This window comes from Strigops habroptila, chromosome 5 (genome assembly GCF_004027225.2).
Source record: "Strigops habroptila isolate Jane chromosome 5, bStrHab1.2.pri, whole genome shotgun sequence".
Taxonomy (NCBI): domain Eukaryota; kingdom Metazoa; phylum Chordata; class Aves; order Psittaciformes; family Psittacidae; genus Strigops; species Strigops habroptila.
The window spans coordinates 76,818,136-76,843,029 of NC_044281.2; the positions used below are offsets into that span (position 1 = coordinate 76,818,136).

Here is a 24,894-nt window from a genome sequence, read left to right on the forward strand (position 1 = left end):
CAAATCAATTCTCAGTTTCAAAAGAACAACAACTTCCTTTTGCTATTACAGCAACAATCCAGATCCCAAACCACATCTATATATGAAGATTCCAGCTGGAACAAGACAGTTCTTTACAAACCCCATCCCCTTTTTTTTTGCAGTATACTGAAGAAAAGATTGCCTGTATCTTGCAATGTTAAGAACAGTGCAACAAAATCTTTTATTGCTGACCAGGAAACAGTTTCCACATGATTAAAAACAAAGACTTGTGCCCTTGTTCAAAAACAGTCAGACAAGTAAGTAGTATCAGACACTAATCATGTCCATACAGTTCCAGTCTGCTTCCTTGTGTACAAACACAAGAAAAACAAAGCACTAGTTTTCTGCAAAACTAAGTCTTACTCACTGTGAGCCTTTATAGGCGAGTGAAATGTAGGGAATGGTTGTGCTACAGTGAATAGCTATGCCATGAAGTGATCTTAGGAAGGAGGAAGGTTCTGCAGGAAGGGTCTGTCTGAAAACTGTTAACAAATATACACAAGGAGGCAGGACTGATGAAATGCTACACGTAACCTTCGATTTACAGCCTTACTACTGCAACTCTGAAACATACAAACTGGTTTCGTATGAAAAGCTTTAAATTGAACATCTTTTACACGAGCACAAGTGCATAGTTTACAAGTTCATCCTTGTCGGCCCGTTGTCAGGTTTACAGCAAGGAGGGACAATGCTTGTTGACAGATGACAATACAGGATAAGCCCTTTATCATGTTTCACTTTTATTGAACATTTGCTGCAAATGCAGATTCCAACCTTGCTTCAGGTTGTACGCATCGACTCAAGCCATGAGAAATCAATACGTTTGGAAATCCAAAGCCTTGTAGTGGCAAAGGGGTCGGTAGTGGTTGATATCTGTAGTTAGAGAAATGACAGTGGTGTAACAGTCACTCGTAAAAGCAGTGTGGTGCAAGAGGCTCTTTGGTGCCAAAAAACACTGTCAGTGATGCATTTCTGAACGCTACTGAGTAGAAAGCAATCCAAATTACAACTCTCCCCTGCAGTGCTAGAGAAACATTAAAGGACACTGGAGACTCCCATATCTTGAGTGGTCTGCGAAGAAATATCACCGTGAAAGAAAAGCTGTATAAAAATCAATGACAAAAGACTTCAATGAGAAAGTAGATACTATCTTTCATCCTGAAATACAGGCCAGCTCTACAGCAGGCATATTAAATAATCAGATTTAAGGTGATCTACACATTGAGACCTGAAAGATCACTGCCTTAATCTTACACCCATTTATATGGGCATTTATATGGCAAGGTACTTGCATCATCTAGATCTTCAGTAGTGCCTAAAGAACACACTGCTTATATACCAGCATATGTTATGTTAAACACTTAGAATTATGTAGAAACCTCAGATTTCAAGTGAAGCCTAAGAAACCCTACAGTAACTTGCAGTTCATAGATCTACTGACTTGTGATTTCTTTTTAAACCTGATAAATGTAACAGAACTGCAGACTTGCTTGTGATTTTTTTTTTCCCCCAAACTACAATGTATAGGCCGATCCTCGCGTAGATATACACATATATACAAAAATCCATAGAAAACCCAAGGTCCTGTAGGCAAGATTCCTAACTTAGGCAGAAAACCACTACAGATACCATAAAGGAGAAACAGAGAAAAAGGGCCAATTCTGCCATCACAAGCACTTCTGGTTCCACACTACCTTCAGTCATTATTGCATGCATTAGATGCCCAGAGTTACATGTATCTCTGGGTACAGTGGAGCCAACTAAATTACTCTTTCAATATATCTCACTTCCAACCTGAACTAAAAGTCAAGGTACTATTTAACATGTCAAGTAGAAGAGGAGAGAATAAAAACCAAACCTCATGTGATATGCTACAGCATCAAGTGTAGTTATTTGCACAACCCGGCTGGGTTTAACAAAACTGCAAAAGTTTCCATTTCAAAAAGCTATTCTACCACCTGCATGGTAGGAAACAGAAAAGATCAAATGTACAGCTCCTCAGACACTCGTTTACAACACATCCTGCTCCTGTTACAATGGAGGTTTGCTTCGCTGAACTACCACTGCGAATCCTACCGTTGCTTCTTGAACTGCGCCTGCCTCAGTGCATCTGGTACACAGCTGGAACATCTGCACCCCCTAGCTGTCACAGGTAAGACACAGTACTTGTATCTAACTTACGTTCATTTTCAACTTCAAATTTATTGAGGCAGTTTATATCAATGTATCCATAAAATAATTCAGAAAGAACCCAAGTATACCATTGAAACATCTTCATGATTTATCCATTTACACACTCAGTACACAAACAACCCAGCCTCTGTACAGGTTCATCACATGCAAACCACCCGGAAAGACAAAAAACTGGAATTAAAAATAAGTCACAACTCAGTGTACTGGTTCAACTGCATCTCCATTTACCAAATGGCACATTGAATAGTCTCTAAAATAAGATGTTTTTAACAATCTTGTTAAAAAATTCTTGGGCAAAATATTTCTAGACTTAAAAAACATCGAGATTTTTTCAAAACACTCAAGATACTATACAACTTAGAAGAACCTTGAAATAGGTTTACAAGGTTGTTAACCAAGGTATTTACATACCAAATAATGTAAAGCAAAAAAAAAAAAAACTTGGTATTTCTAATGACAAAAAAGGTGATGCATTAAAGGTTTATGAAATTAAAATTAAGGCTCTTTGTTATAGTTCTTTATGTAACTTTACATAATAGCCAACTTTGGAAATGTCAGTCTTGCACATTCTTGTCAATCTACTGCCTTTAAAGCAGTAGAGTATATTAAGTATTACTTTGAATAATTACATTGCTACTTCTATGTTTGAGCATGCTTTTGAAACACTGTCATTATGAAATATTTACAATGTGTAGCCTTCAAACTTGATGGAAAAGCCCAAGTATGAGTGTCTGCTTTGAGTACAAACCACATACTTGCAAAAACCCTTTACTTCTCAAAATCAAATGCGAATTCCTACAGTCTTAATAAGCAAACCAGCTCTGAAAAGGTTTCACGTGTGCCTGAACGTGGACAGCAAGAGTGATGTGGCGTTACTCAGACAGTACTGGTTTTCACTTGAGGCTGACCTATTCTTTGTATCAGACTCTTGATGCATGTAGAAAAATTAAATATATCTCTAAAAAAAACATTCCTTCGAGCCCTACACATCCTTTCTGAGCTCTGCCCAGAGGGACTGGGAAAATCAATACTGTCTTCTCGGTTGGAATGATCGGTCCACAGTTTAGTTCAGGAGGCGTGTTCGAGCAGAAGCAACTCGGTGTTTTGCAACGTCCTTTCTCTTTAAAAGCACAGTGATGTAAAACACTGAAGACAGAACACACACAAGGAAAAAAAAAAAAATAGAATGGAATGGTAACCTAAAGATCAAATCCATTAGCCAGTTCTCCTACTATATCAAAATTTGTAGTCAGAATTGTCTTTATTGACTTTATTTTTCATTTTTGTACACAAAGAAAAACATGTTCATCTCCATCATGAACAAAAACTTTAAAAGGCAGAACTAGAAGACATTTGTGTCCTTCACCAAAGCAAAGCTGTGCTAAAGGTTCCAAACATTTCCATTTTTAAAATAAATATTTTCTTTTTTTTTTTTTCATTTTTTTTTTTTCATTGTCTACATTCCAGTCTTCAGAATGTCACTGGAAACTGCAGCCTATCATGAAATACACACTTTTAAACAGAGTCCCAGCTCACTGTGTTTGGTAGCTTGCCATACCATATCCAGCTTGGTTAGGTATTACAGGAGCACCTTGTCCCTGGGCAGGCTGAGCACCAAATCCACCCATCCAGGCAGCAGATGGAGATTGGCTTAAAAAGAAACAGGATGGTTAAAAAAAGGAAAGGAAGAAAGAAAAAAAATCATCATACAAGCTATTATTTACAAGAAAACAGACCCAAAAAAGGAACGTAAAACATACTTCCTATACTACTATTCATCAAATCCCAGACTGGTTTGGGTTGGAAGGGACCTTAAAGCTCATCCAGTTCCAACCCCCTGCCACGGGCAGGGACACCTTCCACTAGAGCAGGTTGCTCCAAGCCCCTGTGTCCAACCTGGCCTTGAACACTGCCAGGGATGGGGCAGCCACAGCTTCTCTGGGCACCCTGTGCCAGCGCCTCAGCACCCTCACAGGGAAGAGCTTCTGCCTCAGAGCCCATCTCAATCTCCCCTCTGGCAGGTTCAAGCCATTCCCCTTGTCCTGTCCCTACAGGCCCTTGCCCAAAGCCCCTCTCCAGGTTTCTTGTCAGTCCCTTCAGGCACTGGAGCTGCTCTAAGGTCTCCCCTTCAGGAGCCTTCTCTTCTCCAGGCTGAACACTCATACCATTGAACGAATGAATGAACAAACTATTCATACCAAAACAGACCAATTTCTTCTTCTCTTTAATGAAAAATGCAGGTTAAGTGCTACAACATGCAAGTCTTGAAAATGTCATAGGCTTTTTAAGAACAAAGAGTGGGGGAAAAGCCCCACAAACCTTGGGTACTAGCTGCATAGGAGAACTGCCTCCAAAGGCATGTACATACACAGGTGGCTGTAAGTCAACATTAGTGATGCAGAAATGCAAAGAATTCTCAAACCTAACCGGCATGAATATCAGGGATAGGTCTATCAGGGCTTAATAGGTTTAGTTTGCAAGAGGTAATGAAGAACTATGTGGACAAAGAAGTTATTTTAAAAGTAAGTTAAAACAGAAAGTTGCTGTGAAGACTTCAAGAGATCAAGTACTAAAAGCCCACCCGAATTCTCAACCTGCAGAAGTTCAAATGTCCATGGGTAGCTGCTGCTCTCCAGGGCCGTGAACCCTTCAGGCAATACCAGGGCTCCCTGTCTCAGACTCTCCAGTATTCACCACCTCAAGTCAGAGTAAATGTTTAGGCACCAGACAAGACCACCATCCGAAACTACTGGAGAAGGTCTCTGTTGCCTTCAGTCTCGAAACACCCATACACATAAAGCCTGTGAGTGAGCACAAGTCAGAGTGACTCACCCCTTGATTTGCTCCATGGAAATCATTAAACATAAGCTTTAAGCACGTACAAGTCCACCTAAGGCTTGAAACCTTGTTCAATCCTTGAACCAACTGAGCCTGAAACTCAGCTCTAACGTTCTTGGAAGAGTCTAAAAGAATTAAATACAATTACTCACTCTACTCCAAAACCCTGTTGATTCCATGCTTGGCCATACATTCCATATGATGGTACTTGCCACCCGTTAGCCCATATATTTGCCCATACTGCTGTGGATTTCCATATACTTGGCTCCATTGCCCCCACTGACTGTAATCCACCTAAAGAGAGAATAAATCACAGTATTACAGGTTCTAGAGATGGATTATGTTCCTTTTATGCTGCTGAAGGCAAAATTTTGGGCTCTATCAATCACAGGGCTAAAAGGAGCAATAAAGAGATCAGCCAAATAAGACATCACTATGACTGAAAAGCATGTCTGTGTGCGTTTGAAACACCAAAGAATATTTGGATGGATAGTCACCTGGTCTGCAGTTAGGGAACTAGCAAGAATCAGAATTACCTCAAAGTTTCTCCCTATCTTGAATCATATCCAGAAGACAGTAACAGATATTCCATCAAAATCACTAGCCCAATTTGATGAACAACTGGAACATAACTGAGACAGAACATGGGATTTCATAAGAACTCCAGCACAAAATTCAGCTATCGTAACTGGGAAGGTATGACAGGTATATACACAACTGCTTTTGCAATACAATGAAAAGGTAAAAGTGCAGTTACCTGTTGGAAGTTTTTAGTCATATCAGGGGATTCTTTACCCCAATAACATTTAACAACATGTCCTTCAATTGTGGTTCCATTAACTGAAACAATAGCGTGTGCTGCACTTTCATGGGTTGAAAATCTAAAGGATGTAAAAACAAACACATGTTACGCTTCACAGCACCTATGTTATGCTTCATAGTACCTTCACCTGCTTGTTAAAGAACAGTGACTCCATCCATACATCCAGGATATCCAGAGAAAAAGATCTGCTTTCGCAGATATTCATCTTTCCAGGTAACAAGATTGGTGGCCACATTTTTAAGTTCCATATTTTTCCATGACAGCTTTTAATGTACCAGCAGAAGCACAACCAAGCGAAACTACACAAAGGTGAAACATTACCACATGAACAAAACAACAGCTTTTGTTTTTTTTCTCTCCATACCTGACAAATGAGTAACCTTTTTCTGGAAACACCCTTATTTCCATTATCTGTCCAAATGGGGAAAAAGTCTGTCTCATAAGTTGATCTACAACATACAACATTTTTGAGTTAGTAACCATCCTGCTGGCCGAAAAGCTTCAGTAATACCAAAAGCAACAGAACAAATCCTACCTGTTAGCCCAGAGGCAATTCCTCCACAGTACACAGTACAATTTTTTGGACTTGACTGATTTACTACGTCTTCAAATCTCAACTGTTTTGTATTATCTATAAAGAGAGAAGACTGGTTTTAAGCAGTAGGCTATCAGTAACCAGAGAGTCCCACATACTTACCTCATACACAAGGATGAATTACACATTTAGCACACACATTCAGCATTTTATGACAGATCAGCAGTGCTATGACTCTAATATACAAAAAAAAATCTATCATTTAAGATCTGGAAGTCAAACTAGATACATAATTGACATGATTTTGGCAGCAGTATGTTTCATTCCTCCACTGAACAGTGCCGTGCAAGAGAGCAAACACAACCAAGCATTATATGAAGGTCTTACTTTCTTGTGTGTTTTTGGGGGCTGGTGGTTTCCGTGTTGCCCAGTTAGTTCTGATCTGACGGCCTCCCAACCACTGGCCTCCCATGTGTACAATAGCATTTTCTGCATCCTAAAGAGATGAAAATAGAGATTGTAACACATCCAAACAAGAAGTATATACAAGTCTTTCTACTTCTAAGAAAGACTTGGTTGACAGTTAATTCTGTTGACAACAGTAACTACTAAAAAGTACATGAAATTCTGAGCAACCACAACAAGTAGCCAAAAACGAAGTAACTTGAGGCCCATCAGTTACAGAGAAGGTCCCCAACCTTCCTCCCAGCCCCATTTTCCACACCCAGGTTAGAAGCCAACTACAGTCATACATACACTAATTTTACACAACCAGCATCTGTATTAGAATATCTGAAGGCTGCCCCCAAAAAGTGCAAAGGTCATACAGATGCCAGAAGTGATGACTGAAATAAAACTACTGTCATTTTAACTATTGAAAAATCAAATTGTTTGCCAATGACTTTATTAAAAATACAATACACAAAAGTATATTTACTGATGAAAAGTCAGGGAAGACTTTTAAAACCATCAAAATCCCTCACTCACTGAAAAATTTCTCAGCTGGAGCCCAAGTAACGTTTACACCCTGCAGTATGTGTCTGCAAAAGACATTGTACAGCACAATCTGAATGGGGTTTTTCAGAGTCTTAATATGCACTCAACATAACCAGGCCCAAAATCCCAAATTCTGGGAGGGCTGAAGGGCAGTTACTAAGAAACTGTAATGCTGAGACACAACTAGATTGAGCACATTGCTTTTATTTATTATTTGCACACACTCCCCCTGTCCCATCCTCTCTTCTGCCCTCTGGAGGCACGCAAGACTTGTCTGAGCACAGACTGCTTTGTCAATTCTCTGAATAGTAAAGTCATTGCAGGAACACACGTAAAAGTGAGTCCAGGGCCCACGTGGCTTAACTTTGATCTCGAGCATGAATTAGAAGACTATCTTTTAAGTTCACATTGTAAGCAGAAACATCTAGTAAGCATGGGGTAACTTTGCTAACACCTGCAAGTAGCTATTTTTTCTCCATTTGCTTTGAAAGAAGAGGCAGAGCAAATGGTACAGATGTTTGAAATGCTCTCCCAAGGGCACAAAGCTTAAGAAAGAAAACGCCAAGTACATGGGACAAAGAGAACACACGGACAAGGTAACAGTGAGCAGCTAGCACTGTCCTGCCTCACACTGAAGGCTTCCAGCTATAGCATTCATCTCTTAAATCACTCAGGCCCTTGATCCTCCTAAGTATTAATTACACAGGGTGCTCATTTTTAAGACAATACGTAAATACAGTAAAGAAATGATGAGATGTCTGATAAGAAAAGACTTAAACAAACCACCAGACAATAAAACAAAACCAAACCTCACCCAAGCACCCTCGCTCCCAAAACGTAAGTTACAAACTGACTAGGAAAGGCAAGTACCTCTAATGAACCTTGCTGCCAGGCGTGAGGATCACCGCAGTGACACAAATGGAACGAGCCCGTGCTGTAACTGTTCCAGTTCACTGCAGGATTTTAATTTTCTCACAAGTGTGGTGTGCATCAGGACCTCAGGCTAGAGACCTGCAACCTGGGCACACATCCCACTTCCCCAAACCTAGCGGGACAACAATAAGGTCTGAAAAATAGGCCTTCAACTGCCAGCTCAGGGTGGCCGTGCCACAACAGCAGGGGTGCGGCTGAGGTATGAGCGAACAGCAATCAGTTTTACAAGTACTTTTTAGTATGACATTTAGAATTTAGCCATTCAGGGGAGATATGAGGAAGAAGTTCTTTACTGTGAGGGTGCTGAGGCACTGGAAAGGCTGCCCAAGGAAGAGATAAATGCTCCATCCCTGGCAGTGTTCAAGGCCAGGCTGGACAGAGCCTTGGGTGACATGGTCTAGAGTGAGGTGTCCCTGCCCATGGCAGGGGGTTGGAACTGGATGAGCTTCAGGTCCTTTCCAACCCAAACCATTCTATGATTAATTCTGCAGAATGAATAGAGATTTTAATTTGGAGGTTTTATGGCTCAGTCTTAAAAGAATCCAGTAACTTGCATTCCATATGACTGTTACAACATTTTCCCTACAGTCACAGGAACCAAACACAACCATACAAGAAGGGAAGAGGAATAAGAAAACAAGACAAGATTCCTCTTGTCTATTCCAGCTGCAACACAAAATAAACCAAGCCTAAGTGGAAAAATACACTAAATCAAGGCATCCAGTCGTAACGCCTTCTGGCATTTGCTAATCTGAAGATGAGAAATTCCAACTTTTTCCTCTGATCAAGATTCATTTCCAGATAACTGTGACAGAACACAGAAGTCTTAACACATAGGACTTCTGACCATACTAACAGGCTTATGTGCCCCAAATCCTTAGCTATGTGTGGTTTTCCTAAGCTAAATATTTAAGGAAAACGGTTTACAGTTTCCTCATGTTGCCCTAATGTACAGCTCAATTCTATCAATTGTCACAAATTTCTCATGCTGTTTGACATTTAACTTCCAAATTACTACGGATTATTTGTTGAGTCAATTGTATTGCTATAGATAATAGGGCACAGCACTATTTTTATCACTACTACACTGATTAAACTCTACAAATAACACCTTTAACATCTGCATCAAAGGGATACTAGTCCCTTATTGAAAGCGTTTTTTCCTGAGCATGTATAAGTCATCCATCATGTAAGACCATCCAACACAAAGCCAAGAACAACCTTCAGTTTTACAATATGCATAAGCAAAATGCTTTAGAAGTACAGAAGCAACTCTTAGCTGAAAATTACTGAATACAAAGAACCATCTTAGAGTTCAAAATAACAACTAAAGCAAAGGACCAACCAACAGCTTTATGAAGATGCAGAGCTCAAGTAAATCTGGCTATACTTCAGAGTCTGACACGCTTGGTTGCATTAGGTCCCCAGAAAGACTGAGCTTTGGCACAAACCTAAACCTGGCAAATCACAGAATGGTTTGGGTTGAAGGGACCTGAAAGCTCATCCAGTTCCAACCCCCTGCCACGGGCAGGGACACCTTCCACTAGAGCAGCTTGCTCCAAGCCCCTGTGTCCAACCTGGCCTTGAACACTGCCAGGGATGGGGCAGCCACAGCTTCTCTGGGCACCCTGTGCCAGCGCCTCAGCACCCTCACAGGACCAAACCCTGCCATGCAGCGTGGCACTGCGCCGCTGAGGGCTCCAGGACATCATTTTGCAGGGGGGCTCCTACCTTAACACAGGGACGTGGCATGGTGCCTCAGCTAAGAAACCCAAAGCACTGCTGATCAGACCGGGCACCCAGCTCGCCGGAGGGGAGATGGTTCCACAGACTGAGCTGAACTACCCTAACACAGGAAAACAAGCTTTCTACGTTGAGGGATCTTCTTACACAATGTTCTCACAGCATTCCTGTCATCCAAATGGTTTCAACCCTTAACCACAGATAACGAAAGATACTTTTGATTGAAGTGCATTTGTCCCGTACATGCAAATTTATTTCCCTTGGGAAAGCCTGACATGCAGTGAACACATAAACAAAGAGGCAAAGCTACAAGTGGAAAACAGACAATGATTTTCAATGGACATCGTGCTTACTCACCAGTTTGTTATAAAAAGATACAAAACCATAGCCTTTTGACTTTCCAGTTGCCATATCTTTAACTACCCGTGCATCCCTGTGAAGAGAAGCACAGCTATATGAGGGCAATATTAATACCCTGCAAAATAAAAACTAAAAGGAACCACACACACTGTATCGTGAGCATAATTTTGTCTTATCAATTCAGTTAGCCCTACAACTACAAGTCATTCCTGAACTCTCCCCTATTGCTTCTTTACCTGTTAGAAAAAAGCAGTAGGACAAAAAAAAATAACATGTAATAAACATGCAACCTATGCACATAACCTCTGCTGGCTACAACTAGAATGCTCAAATTGGGCAGCATAAAGAGAGACAACGTTTCCTTTGCTAATATTCTATTGGCTAGGGTCCTCTAAGGTTTTACTGTTCTAGAAATTACTGTAACAATTCTAGCTAAGTTACCATGCATTCTCTAAATAGTTAAATGTCTTCTGCCTACTGATACCAAATATATGAAATATTAAAAAAATGGAAAAAGAGGAAAAAATAGGAATTAAAAGGCATACATGGCCTGTTAACAGATTTCTTTATTTTTCTTGGTCAATTCTCTAGCATCATTTTGGAGTTTGGGGAGCTGTAAATTTTGAAAAATTGACATTTTCAGATATTTAAGAAAAGGAGAATAAAACTAACAACAATGCTAAGCACACCAGTACGAAAACAACAAATTTACACAGAAATTTTAGTGAGTAAGTTAAAATGATTGGAAATATAGAACTGCACTGAATATAGAATGTTAAAATGTAAATACTAAAATATGTATATATAAATAATGTATAATAAGAATAAATAGAAATGAGAAAAAATCTACAACTGAGTTCCAGTGTGCACAGTTCCTTGCAGTTAGCCTTCAAGATCCTGTCCATTCTTATGAGCAATTCTGCAAAATAACCAGAATGCTATTACTTTTAATTGTGACTTGGACTTTAGAAAAACTGCAGGTCTCAGGTATAAATATAGATTGAGAAAACAGAAACCTGAATTATTCTCTTTAAAACCCCATTTTTAAAACAGTACTTACTTACCACATTTAAGAGACAAAAAGCAAAGTAAACAAAATAGCAAGAGGTAAGAAATAAGATTTATGATTTCATTTCAAAATGTACAGAACAAGAGAAAACTCAGCATTTTGCTCTTAGAGCTATATTCCTGCAAACCTTCATGTGCAACTTCATGTACTCTTAAGGACATACACACTTTAGCATTCACAAGGATGCTTGTCACGTTTAACGTGTTCCATTAAAACACCAGGTGATTTAGGATCACCTGAATTATCTATGAGAAGTTTAAAGTAACCTTCTCTTAACCGGCAGAAATGCGCACATATTGTAAAGCCACCATGTTTTCACTTAATACTATAACCTTAATTCACCCCCTGTTATCATCCCCCAAAAGCAGATCTCATTAAGTATTAGCTTTTTGCAACACGTTCATCACAAGTTATTCAATAGCTGCTTCATAAAGTTATATTCTAATTACCCAGTGTTCTCTACTGCCTATGAAACGCAGTATGAATGCATACACAATACACCAAGGATGCAACATATACCAGTTATCAAGTCACTACTTTCTACACATTCTAAACAACAAAAAGTCACACTTAGGAACAGTAATTAACTTTTAATAAGAAGCTGAAGGACATTAGCATATAAATTAGGTTAAAAGCACATTGCTTTCAGCAAACCCAGAGCACAATTACATTACTGTATTTGCAATCATGAGAGATATCAAGATGAAACAATAACCCCTCTTTACTGCCCACCCAACATAAGGAAATCAACAGCAGAAAAAAATCATCTAAAGAGACAAGAACTAACATTTCAAACTCCAACATATTTTCACTGTCATTTTCTAACCGATATTGGAAATGTTTATGATGATACTTACGATATTTTACCAAAGGGAGCAAATGCTGACTTGATGTCTTCTGTTGTTATTTCTGGACTTAAATCCCCAACGAACACATGGAAGTGATCTGAAAATAAATAATTTACTAATCAAATATTTAACTGCTATCTACAATGTCAACTCCTCAGAAAGTGATGCTCTGCACACCGCGCAGGGAACCGGGATTCCATTGGATGAGCAGCAGCAATTTAATCTGTCCACTCCAGTTTCCCCAGGTGTAAAGCAGAAACAGAAGAATTAGTTTGCAAACTTCTATTAAACACAAGATGGGAAGGAGAAAAGTTACGTTTAAATGCATTTATGGCAAATTATTACCACGTTGGGAAGGATTTGTGTAGAAGTGATACTGTGGCATTACTTTACTTACTGGATGTATCTTTTTTCTGGCTACTTGGTGTTGTTGCCCAGTTTACTTTGACCTCCTGAAAATAAGCATAAGATTTAGTATAAATTCACAAAATCCTTATATTTCATAAGTTCATTCAAGGGTGGGTTACAACTGTCAATGTCTACAAGTCATCACTCAATATAAAACACTGTCATAGTTAGAACATCACAAACAGTATGTTTCCTAAACAGGACTTTTCCATTCAGTATTTTAAAAGTCTTACTCTAAAATATTACAATAAACACCTTCAAGAAAATGAACATCCCACAGTTTTATTAATAGTTTTTACACAAACCTTAAATCTAAGATTTAAGATTCCTTAAATCTAAGATTCCAATGTAAGCAACTTACCTTCCCCAAAATTTTTCTCCCATTCATAGCAGCTAATGCAGCAGCTGCATCTCTGTGTTCATAAAATTCCACAAAGCAATAAGGGTCATTGCTTGTATGCTGCAAAACAGAAAATCCAACAGAAGAGTTGACCCTTCTGCTATCGGGTTGCTGAGAAGAAAATCCAGGAAAATATATTACTTATAGCTAGAAACTTTAAGAGTGATTTGCATTAGATTTATGAAATAGCCTTTGACATTACACTTAAATGCAAGATTTATCAAGATGGACTTTTATTAAAGGTCTAGTAATGTCTGAAATACAGTTTACTTTGTGTGAAGGCTCAGTACTTCAGGTTTACTACACCAAAAATAATTCAACTACCAGAAAAAGTGATCTGCAGACTGGATGGAAGGGAGGGGGGGAAAGGGGAAGAATGGAGAGAAGAACAAAAATGGTCTTCTGACTCACGTATATACTCAAAGCTTAAAAGGTTTGTTCCCCAGATACATTATTGCCAATTTTCTCTCTCCTCCTACTTAAGAAGTCTTTCCTTTTATTTGAGTAAAAATCACAGGTTGCATTTTCTCAGTCTCAAGTGAAAAATGTTACACACAGCAATTGGGAAATACCCCTTTAAAAGAACTCAAACAGTTTGACTGGGGGAAAAAAAGATATTAATTCTTACTCTTCAATCTTGGGTATAACCTGGTTTTGTAAGGTGGCCTAACAAACACCTTTAACAATACTAATAGACAAACAAAACTCACTGAAGTATTAAATGTACCAAACTATTCAGTGCAAAGAACATAGAAAAGTTGATCAAGTGGAAATGATGATTAGAATGCCATTGGATTTATTCTGCCTAAAGGATGTAATGAGTACAAAACCTAGAGCCTTACACCAAAATATCTACACTAACTGGTCTGTGTACATGCAGAGTAGGAGATAATAAACACTAATATTGAATTAAACCAATTATTTCTTGCATGGACAGAGAAGGGTCTAGCATGTAAAGAAACTGCTTTGACACCAGCATTCTTGTGTATCAACATCCCCCAGTGTCAGGTAGAGCATGGCCTAACTCGACTTAAGAGCAGGCCTTTGCCAGTTCCATTATTTAACTTCTGGAAATTCATACATGCTTATATGGACAAAGAAATTCTAATTCTGCCCTGTTAAACTGGATTGCACATCTTCTAACACACTTCTGTCTAAGCATGAACAAGGGAAGCTATTTAGATCTCATAGCTAACTGATCACAAGGCCTTTTTATACCTAAAATGATCAAGCAGTGTGAAGACATCCTTCTAAACAGTCAGTAATCGGTGTCTTTAACTGATGCAAATGAACAGACAAAGAAAATACACCTGAGATCATAAAAAAAGAGAGTTTAAGTTACAACAGCAATAAAGTGCTCTACGAGCACGTTCACCTCAGATGCCCCAAAACAGTGAGCCTTAATTCACTCCTCTTCCCATACTACTTTCCTGCTACAATGAAAACAAGGTAAGGACTCAGCAGATCAGTGCAGTCTGTGCTTCAACTGAAGTACAATTTACTTTTAGGCTGTGGAGAGGTCTTCTCTAGCACTAAGAACTTGTCTGAACATGAGAAGATCCACTTTCGCAGATGCCCAGACCTTGAGGAGTTTGAGATACCTGTAAGTGCTACTTACACCACCCCCCGAGTATTACATACCCCCAAAATAACCACTTCAAATCTCTCAACACTTGACATGTTCATGTCATCTATTGTACAAATTAAAGAGAGTGTGATCAAGCAGTTGATACTCCTGGTGAAAGAGGGGAAGGAAAAAGAAAATCACAGAAGTTTTCAAAGCATTCTGGTACAAACTTGACTGATAGTGCCAGTAACAACAGAGAGGTAAGAACCACTTAAACACAACTCGGTGCCTATGAAAAGGTGACAACATTGATTGGGAGGACGGACAGTAGGGACAGGTACTCAGATAGTTGGAAGTGCTGTAGCTGCAGGCCAGCTGCAGCCTAGAATCCAAGCTGCACTTGCTGACTGCTCAGTGACAGGGGCTAAGGTCAGCCCAATGCATTCACCTCCGGATGACTGAATGTAGCTGTGAGTGGCTTTTTGTTTAGCTCCTTAGTTCAGAAAGATGCCTCACTTGTTATTCCCATGGTTATGTAAAACCCTAAAGCCACAAAGCCTAAATCAAGTAAAAGGAGTGCTGGAACTTCTCATCATCTTCTCAAGAAATCAAACTGATGCTAACGTCTCTCCATCAGCTGAAGGCTGGAGCAGCAATACCTTATTTCTGATGAGCCTATGACAATCTGAACTGTTTCTTCAGAGCAAAACTAACGATTGTGCTCTGTTATCCTTCTGTTTAGTCATCTTTCTCCAATAAACCTGTAGAATATGTGGCAGAGCTCTTATCTTCATTAGAAGACTTTAATGAGTGACGAATTATGAGTGAAGATGAAGAGAGTGATTAAACAAGCATCAGATGGATAAGAAGCCACTAAAAATACCCCCAAAAAGTAGTGTGTCATATTGAGAGGAAAAGAAGGCCACAGAGGAGTTACTAGTAGTGTTCTTAAAGAAGTCTGCTTGCAAGACTTGCCTTTTAATACCTTCATTAACAATCTTGGCCAAAAAAAGTGATGTGACTGTACTCAGGAAATCTGTAATTACAGGTTAGTAAGAAGCATAAGTAGTAGTAAAAGTAGGAAGCGCGGAGAGCAAACCAGAGCTGAAGAACCAAAGATTGAAGCCAGCCAAAGTTCTGACTAGTCCCTGCCTGAAGTTTATCAGTTATAAATGCACAAGGAAGGAAAAATATTAGGGATAAAGAAGTTGCTTGGGATGTGTCAACAAGATCAAAGAAATTGTACCAACCCTAAAGGTATCAGAGCATTTGCGATGGTGAGCAGGAAGTATTAACACTTACCAACACTTTGTACAAAAGACCTTGCCTGGGATACTATGGGAATTCTGTCACTTCGTTTCAAGCAAAAATTGATTTAAGAACAGAGCGATGCAGACAAGAGCTATTTGCACTGGCACAGAAGTGACTCAGGAAGAGCACAGCTTGTTTGGAAGGATTTTGGACTTTTCATCCCTAGTGAAGCAGCATTTAAGTCAAGAGGAAAAGGAATTACTGAGGCTCATGTTTAAATAAGGTAAAAAAATGTACCAAATAGCCATGAGTAACATTTGAAACAATAACATTTCTGATCATCAGAACGGGGTTCTGAAAAGAGGGGGTAACAACCTTCTAAATAAAGTGGAATCTCATCATCAGCTGGTGAAGGGTATGTCAGGGCTAAAGCAAAAATACAGGACTCTACACAACAACAGGTCTCTTCTGCAAAAAGTAATCCCCAAAGCCAAGCACAAGAAACTTAAAAACCCACTACCAGGAATGGCAAAAGAAGCCCCCAAGTCCATTTATGTTGCACAACTTGTGATAAGTTACATTATATTTGCTACCCCCCTGGAAGCGGCCTTACCTCTGTTATCATTTTACAGCTTTTGCATGGTCCAATCTGGCTGAATAACTGAAGTATAAGAACTTCAGTCACATCTCTGGAGAGGTTTCCTACATAGCTACACAGGGAAACAAATAAAAGAACATTTTAAACCACAAGTTTTCACCTTCTTGCATGTCACGATGATTCTAAACTCTTAAATGACTATGAAACATCTCCCTTTAAATATCCCACATATCTTAAAGATACTATTAACAGATTATTTCATGATACAGTTTTAATGCAGCATTCATGTGGTTTCGGAAGTTGGCCACACAACTGGGAACATGAAGCTTGATTTAGACATTACAGTGGACACGGGTATCTAGTGCCAAGAGAGAAATATCAGAAGCATGAAGAACATTGCTCAAGAACAAGCAAACAACTGGGAAAAGATGTTTTAAGCTTCACTTCCCACGGAGCATCTAATCCAGACTACTTCTGAATTTGGGTACAAACCCACATCGAACTCCTATTAGTCCTGTAATAGCTATCAGACAGAACTGTGCTGCCTTCCAACTCCATCTTTCTGTTCTCCTGAGCATTTGGGAAAGCAGCCCACTTGCCAACAGGCAATTCACGCAGCACTGTGCCATAGGAATGCTCTGCATAGAGTCTATCTCCGCAGCTACCACCTCTGTAAAACACCCCAAAGTTTTGGCAGTGTTAGTTTAGCATCACCCATACTTCCTGATTTGTTTTCTTTATAAAACCTTAGAAATAATTCAAGTTTTACAATAGCCATCTAGTTTACAGAGCCCTACGTTTACCCACGTAGCCAGAAATCCAATAGCAGAGTTTGAGAACTACTTCTAGATACTCTGCTACGTTTTAGGCTCACAAGAAGTAAAACCAGGTCACAGGGATGGCTGAGAAGAGTCATGAATGCAAAACTGAACTACTTTCAAGTGAGTAATTTGTAATCAAACTGTAAGCAAAGCAATCAGTTAAGAGAAAGGCTTGTCACAGCACCAGAACTCAGAAGTCACAGCACAGGGACATTCATCATCTTTACAAGTAAACCTGTCAAGACATCAAGGATTCAAACGCAACCAGCAACATGAGCAGAACTTTAGTGATTCAGCTGCTGAAGCAATATACATTTTATTCATTTTCCTCTGAATGTCACAATACAGTAAACTAAAGTCAGTCTGAGCTGTTAATACACTTTAGTGAACGCAAATGTAAACCAGCATTTCTTAGCCTATGCATAAGCCAACTTCTTGAGTGCAGACATTTAAGCACACACTTTCCCTTAACACGCATCCCTGCGCCATTTCTGAAAAGCCAGTTCTGTGTTTGACAACTGGACTTTCATCTAGCTGCAGCAAAGTTCAAATGGGCCCTGTGTGAACGCTACACAATGATATCAACAGGGTTTTGTCTATGTTGTAATTCTTTAACAGCTATGAAACAGTTCTGCACTTTCTCAGGCAGGACTTCAACGCTACACAAGGTCCAGAGTGAGTTTCTCCTATCACATATCACATCACTTGAATATTAGAAACAGCCATCAGAAGCTTTCGTGTGCTCATTACTTTCTTCCTAAATACATTTGAATTAATAGGAGTCATTAACAGAAGCTGCATTTTCAGCCTGTATCGTTATGAAGCATTTCAGTAAAGAAATTAAAACCTACAGAATTCTGCTAAGACCCATTACAGAACAAATTGTCCATCTCATTGGCTTCTCAATTCCCTATTCTGAAATCTTAGCAGTTAAATATTTATCTACACATTTGTTCTGAAACCTTAACTCATTTTTTGTTAATCATTCACCAAGATCAAATTGTAAATCACTAATAGTTTTAAATGGAAACATTAACCTTTGAAGATACTACTAAAATCAGAGGGAAAAAACCACAAGTACCAGTAGGAGTTCCCACATGAAGTGTCAGGACTGCTGTGAACTTATAACTAGCCCTTGTTTTCTTTGTATGTTGTAGAACAGTATTAACTAACACCACACCTTAATATGCTGATATAAACACCTGTATGGTAGCACTGATATGAAACTAAGTACAGTGAAGTCCTAGTAACATTAATTCTACTGCAAAATCAGACAAGAAATACAGTTAATACTACAGAAACCCAAACTCTCAGCCTCTTCTGCATAATATTACTATGTGCTTTGGAAATGCAAAGCCTCTGAAAAGCAAGCTAAAAAATTCCTCTTGGTCTGACAATCAAAAAAGCCAGGAAAAGCCGTTCCTAAGAAATCTATTCAACTAAGATAAATGACGCTAACTGCTAGAAGAAATCCCAGGTGGATTTCCAATACCATGATGTCTTCATCAAGACAGTTGTGAGAACACTGCATCATAAACTTTTGCTATAAACCAAGTGGCCTCTTCATAAAAATGGGCAATGTAATTCTGGATCACCTGATTACCAGATTCAAATGGGATGGAAAGTCCGACTGGGCCAGTAATGCTCTAAATACATATGATAAACACTGCCCTGATGGTTAGTGTTACCATAGTCAGAAGGCATTAATACCTTTCACAAGCTGCTAACACTCTGAAACTTGAGTAATACATAATAAAAGGTTCCTGTAACAAGGACAACAGCCACAGAGACCCAAATCTCTTGAAGTGCATTTAAACTATGGGAATACAAACCTTGACAAATTGGGAACGATACACTAAAAAGTAAGGTTTGATGATTACTTTCATGTCTTGAAATGGGTTGCAGTAGTGTTATCTCCCAGAGTACAGTTAAAGATGACTTAAAAACATACAAACATCCTCAGTGTACAATGTTTGAATACTATATAAATAAGGGAAGAAATAGATTCAACACATCAGGAACAGAAAGCTTACCCTTCTGGAAACACAAAACTCTCCTCAGCTGATGCTAATCACCCACCACCCATGGCCAGCCTATTGGTGCACCCAGTTTTCCCCTTCCTAGCTCAATTTAGACATTATATATAACAGAACACAGTATTTCCTATTCTACTTCACAAAATCAATATCAACAGAAGCACACCTGAAGAAAACACATGGCTTTTAACATGCTATTGCACACTATTTCAATCTTGTTCTTAACATTCTAGAGGATATATTATTCAAACTTTTAAAAATGATAAAAGCCAACAGAGAAGCAGCACTTACTATACTTTTCTAGGCTGTTGTCTTGTTTAATGGGACAGGGCAGCAAAAGTTGTGGCTTTTTGCATACAGGCAATACTGTTTGTTCCCCTCTGCAAGTCTGAAGCACTTAAATACCAATTCATAAGCACATAGGAAATAAAACCCAAACCATGTATGTATCTATATGTATCTCCTGAAACTACAATACTGAATGCTGCTGTCAACACAAAGAATAACAAACTGCATTTGAAATTCAGAGATCTTGTAGAATTATCTAAAGAATAAAAGCAGCACATATCTGCAAGGAATGAGTGTTAAAATTAAACTCTGGCTTGAACAGAAAATTCCTCTTTGTGAAGGTAAACAGGTTTTTATTGTATCCTAGACAGGTATGGAAGAAGGGGACGTTTACAGCCACTAGTTTAAGTCCACAAAACTCCCCTACCATACTATTTAGTGGAAAGATAGTAAATATGTTTTCATACTGAGACAGACAACGTGAAAGAAGAGGCAGATTCCACATTTAAATGAAGAAAGTATGATAAGCAGTACAGTAACCGATGTGGTGAAAAGCCCATAGAAATAGCATCCCTGCCTAGTGCTACTGAGCTACTAGAAATAAAATGATACCAAGAAAAATCCACTCTGTAGACTCTCCTAGCAGACTGTGCTCCTCTACAACAGAGCTGAGCCGAAAGGAAGCCCAAGAGAAGGGAATCCTGCTCCTGGTTCACAACCAAAGTCTTACTTCTGTACCCTATCCACATCCCACAACACTCTGAATATACCACTAATGATACAACAACCTGGGGGTATTCTGTGACTGCTCGTGGAGTTTTCCCTAAAACCATTGATATGAAGAACATACAGATTTGGAACTTTTCTTCCAGTTATCAGCAACAGCAGCTAACATCAGCAACACATTAGGCTTCCAGTAGTTTGGTTTCCACTTTAAAGTGGAACAGGACTTTGATACAGCATGTGATGGAACAGTGCTCACCGAAAACAGATTTTCCAGTGTCCTATATAAAAAAATCCCTAAAAAAATCAAAAGCCTATGGCTCATTTTAGGACCAGCTGAAAAATTACATGTTGTGAATGTTCTATACCCCATTTGAATCAAGGGCTGTGACAAATCCTACAAAAATGCTCCCCCTTTCTGGAGTTATCCTCAAATTGTTCAGAGCAGTAAGGAAAACTTTTGGGCAGAAAATGCTGAATGTTACCTTTCACATTTCTATCCAGGGCTGCTAGTTATGAAATGTGGGAAATAAACATGCAAATTATGTCTATTTTCTATATTAAGCCTCAGAAAATACTTTGAATTCTTAGAGGTTCATGACTGACCCATCATGATGGAAACCACCAGCTCTGCAAGGACTGCAAATGGAAACAGTTATTATTCCTGAGATACACAAGAGGGGTATAAATGTTCAGTGAACAGTGGTTACGTCGGGTCTGTCTTCTTTTTATCATTAAAAACTTGCTTGCAAGCGGTAAACAAAGAAACTTCCTTCCTCACCTATGGGTTTAGTTTTTCTTTCCTGAGGGAATAAAGGAAACACTGAAGAACTTCATAAAGCATCACTTAAACTATCAACCAAGTGCTTACACGTGGTCAAATAGCTACCGAAACACTTTGCTCTTCACTTCTCACCCTGTAAACACACAAACAAAAACAAGTTCAACTTACAATATTATTCGCTCTTCCTGGGGGCTACTGAGTTTTATCTATATGAGAGAATGTAACTCCTCTACCTGAAAAGTATTACCCGGGATGATAATCTTTCAAACACAACTTGCAGTTCTGTATTTAAAGGTATGTCACATAAAAGGAGGGACAAGAGATGTGAGAAACGTTACAGCAGAATTTGTGTGTTCTATGAAGAAAAAGCCCTCAAATAATGACAGGAAAGCAACCCTACACGAGCGTGGTTACTATAAAACTACTAGGAAATGAATGTGTATGCTGTTTATTAGTTTGACAAATTAAACAGTCTCACACTGTGCAATAAAACATCTTGGGCAGATGGGGAGATATTATTTCAGGCATCTTAGTACAAATGGGATTCTTCCCTTGTCAGTGACTAAGTGGGCTAAGTCAGGTCATCGAACCCACTCCTGGTGTAGCACCAAAACTTGCTAGCAGTAAAAAAGCATTCTCATACTTAGTCTACATAGAGAAGAATGTTTAAAACTTAGTCTAGATACAGCAGTTATTTACAAAACAGGGCGGGGTGGCCTTTCAGGAAGAGAACATGAAAACAAAAATGAGTAAAACTTTGTCCTTTTACCTCTACTCATTCTAAAGCAACACTTTGAAAACTACATCCACTATCAGGGCCAAGCATTTGGGTAGGCAACACAAAAAGCATTTAAGATATGCTTATTTAAACTATGAATCTCAGGCAGCAAGGGCTAATTAAGTACTTATACTACACTGTAAACAAGTTAAAGTAACTTCTGCAGACAGAGGAAGGAGAAAACACACAAATTGCCTTGAAAAGCCTTAAATGCCAAGTCATCATTTTGGAAGTGGGAACAAAAAGCAGAGATATTTCACTCTGCTTCAGTAGTTTCTTTAAAGTGGCCTTCAATCCAAACTATCTTTGGAAGCCTTTCTCTAGGCTACTGTCCCAAAAACTAAATAGACAAAGGTTTCGTTTGCACTGACCTGAGCTGCCTCTCTTCTGGGCAGCCTGAACACCGTACTGTTGGGGCTGGCTGACATGGACAGCCTGAACTAACGCTGTGCTGTTCATACAGCACATCACACCCTCTGGCAACTGCAAACTGAGGTTCTATGAACTCCTTAAAATGGTCAACAACAGAATTAAGTGCTCTCAAGCGCCTGACCGCACATACAAGCCCCCCTCGTATAAGTCAACAGGACAAAGAACACTCGTCAAAACCATACCTGCAGAGTTGAAAAGAACTCAACAGCAACCCAAAAATCCCCCTCGAATTTATAGTTTTAAGCAGAAAACAGATGACAGCCACCAACTGATTAAACCCTGCCTAGGGAGACACGGCCAACACACAGTTACTTCTTCTGCCAGGGCCCAAAAGACTGCTACAGAACCACACCATGGAACACTGGAGGGAAAAGCAGTTTTCCCTATCTGCCCGCCATGGAGAGCCTCGTTTCACGCCGTTCCCCATCCCACCCACCGCAGGGAGAACACAAAGAACTTTCCTATCGCCGGGACCGCGGTGAACGGGGGACCCGAGGACGGGCGGCCCGGCCCGGCCCCGGGCGAGGCTTGTCCCCGCGGCCGGTCAGGGTCCCCCGGGCACCGGGCACGGAACTAGTTAAACCCGGAGTCCCCTCGGCCTCCCCCGCGGCGGCGGCACCTCCGGTCCCCCCAGTTTTCGCCTGGAATCGGTGCAACGCAAACCCGCGCCCTCCCCGCCCCGCTCTCCCGGCCTGCGCTCCCCAGCCCCGCGGCCCGCTCCGGACCCTGCTCCCACCGCCCCGGGACCCCCGCGCCGCCCGGTCCCGCTGCTCCCCGCACACCCGCCCGGCCCGCGCCTCTCCGCGCCCCCCCCCCCCGCGGCCCGGCCCCGCACGCCTCCGGGAGGGCATCCCCCTGCCCGCCTCGCCTCGCCGCCGGGCCGGCCCTTTCCGCACCGGGCCCGCCGGGGCTCCCTCCCCACTGCCCCAGCCCCCGCGGCTCGCCCGCGGTCCCCTCCCCACTCACAGGGTCCTGGGCTGCCCGTCGTCTTCCATAATGGTGGGCGAGCGCCGCTCTCAGCCGCAGCCGGGGGCAGCGCCGGAGAGGGGGGCTCCGCCGCGCAGGGAGGCGAAGGGAAAGTGAGGGTGAGGGCCCCGGCTCCCCCCGCTCCGTCTCGCCCCCTCGCCAGGTCCCGACACCGCAGCCCCGAACCTGAGAGGGAAGAAGCACCACAAAATGGCCGCCGCCACCAGACACTCAGGAAGCCGCGCTCTGCGCAGCCGCGCCCCGCCGGCCCCGCTCCCTCTCGGGACGGATTCTCCTTCCCGGTCCCCACCGCCGCGCCGCGGAGCGCGATGGGGATCGTAGGCGCTGAAGGGGACAACGCGGCAGGACGGCCCGCGGGGCCCGCCCGCCCTATGGGTGCTGTAGTCCCGTGGCCGCGCACCGCCCCGCCGGCACAGGGGCGGAGAGCCGGCACGGAACTACCGCTCCCGGCAGGCCCAGCGGCAGCGGGCCGGCAGGGCGGGCCGGGCGGTGCGGCGGACACCGGCCCTCCCGCCGCGGGGGCCGAGCTCGGGCGGCGGCGATTGGGCGCCAGCAGCCTGGGAAGATTCGCTTGTGTGGGTCGCTGCCTCCCCAGAGCGCCGGGCTCGGCCCCGGGCCCGCGGGGAGCCGGCAGAGCCCGTGTTGAGCCACAGGCCGCCGGGGGTTCAGTCCGGTTTCTGGCGCTCAGAGGCAGCGCTGAAGTATTGTGGTGGTTTGTGCATAACTGAGGGATAAAGCGGTGTGGTACGGCTCGGGGGGCTCGTCCTGTAGATGGTTATTGTGTTGTCTGATCTGTACCAGAATACGTTGGATGGCCAGAGGAGGCCACGGAGCTGCTGCGAGGGCTGGAGCAGCTCTGCTCTGGAGCCAGGCTGAGAGAGCTGGGCTGGGGCAGCCTGGAGAAGAGAAGGCTCCTGAAGGGGAGACCTTAGAGCAGCTCCAGTGCCTAAAGGGGCTCCAGGAAACCTGGAGAGGGGCTTTGGACAAGGGCCTGTAGGGACAGGACAAGGGGAATGGCTTTAACCTGCCAGAGGGGAGACTGAGATGAGCTCTTAGGCAGAAGCTCTTCCCTGTGAGGGTGCTGAGGCGCTGGCACAGGGTGCCCAGAGAAGCTGTGGCTGCCCCATCCCTGGCAGTGTTCAAGGCCAGGTTGGACACAGGGGCTTGGAGCAACCTGCTCTAGTGGAAGGTGTCTCTGCCGCATACACATACAGGACAACCTGGATCAGGCGCAGTCACCATGGGTTATGAAAGGCAGGTCCTGCTTGACTAACCTGATCTCCTTCTATGACAGAATGACCTTCTTACTGGATGAAGGAAAGGCTGTGGATGTTGTTGACCTGGACGTTAGTAAAGTCTTTGACACCATTTCCCAGAACATTCTCCTGCAGAAACTGCCTGCTCATGGCTTGGATGGGTGTACTCTTCCCTGGGTAAAAAACTGGCTGGATGGCCGGGCCCA

At 41.7% G+C, this 24,894-nt stretch overlaps 1 protein-coding gene across 1 annotated transcript; it reads right to left on the reverse strand.

Moving 5' to 3' along the window:
- Positions 1-742: 742 nt before the first annotated feature.
- TIAL1 (TIA1 cytotoxic granule associated RNA binding protein like 1) lies at positions 743-23,700 on the reverse strand. The gene is given in 13 exon segments (XM_030485770.1): positions 743-3,864; positions 5,205-5,281; positions 5,284-5,346; positions 5,810-5,933; positions 6,240-6,324; positions 6,411-6,506; positions 6,798-6,906; positions 10,440-10,515; positions 12,369-12,456; positions 12,757-12,811; positions 13,129-13,227; positions 16,599-16,695; positions 23,412-23,700. Coding segments are annotated over 13 exon segments (1,116 nt in total). The 5' UTR covers positions 23,441-23,700; the 3' UTR covers positions 743-3,746.
- Between the last annotated feature and the right edge of the window lie 1,194 nt (positions 23,701-24,894).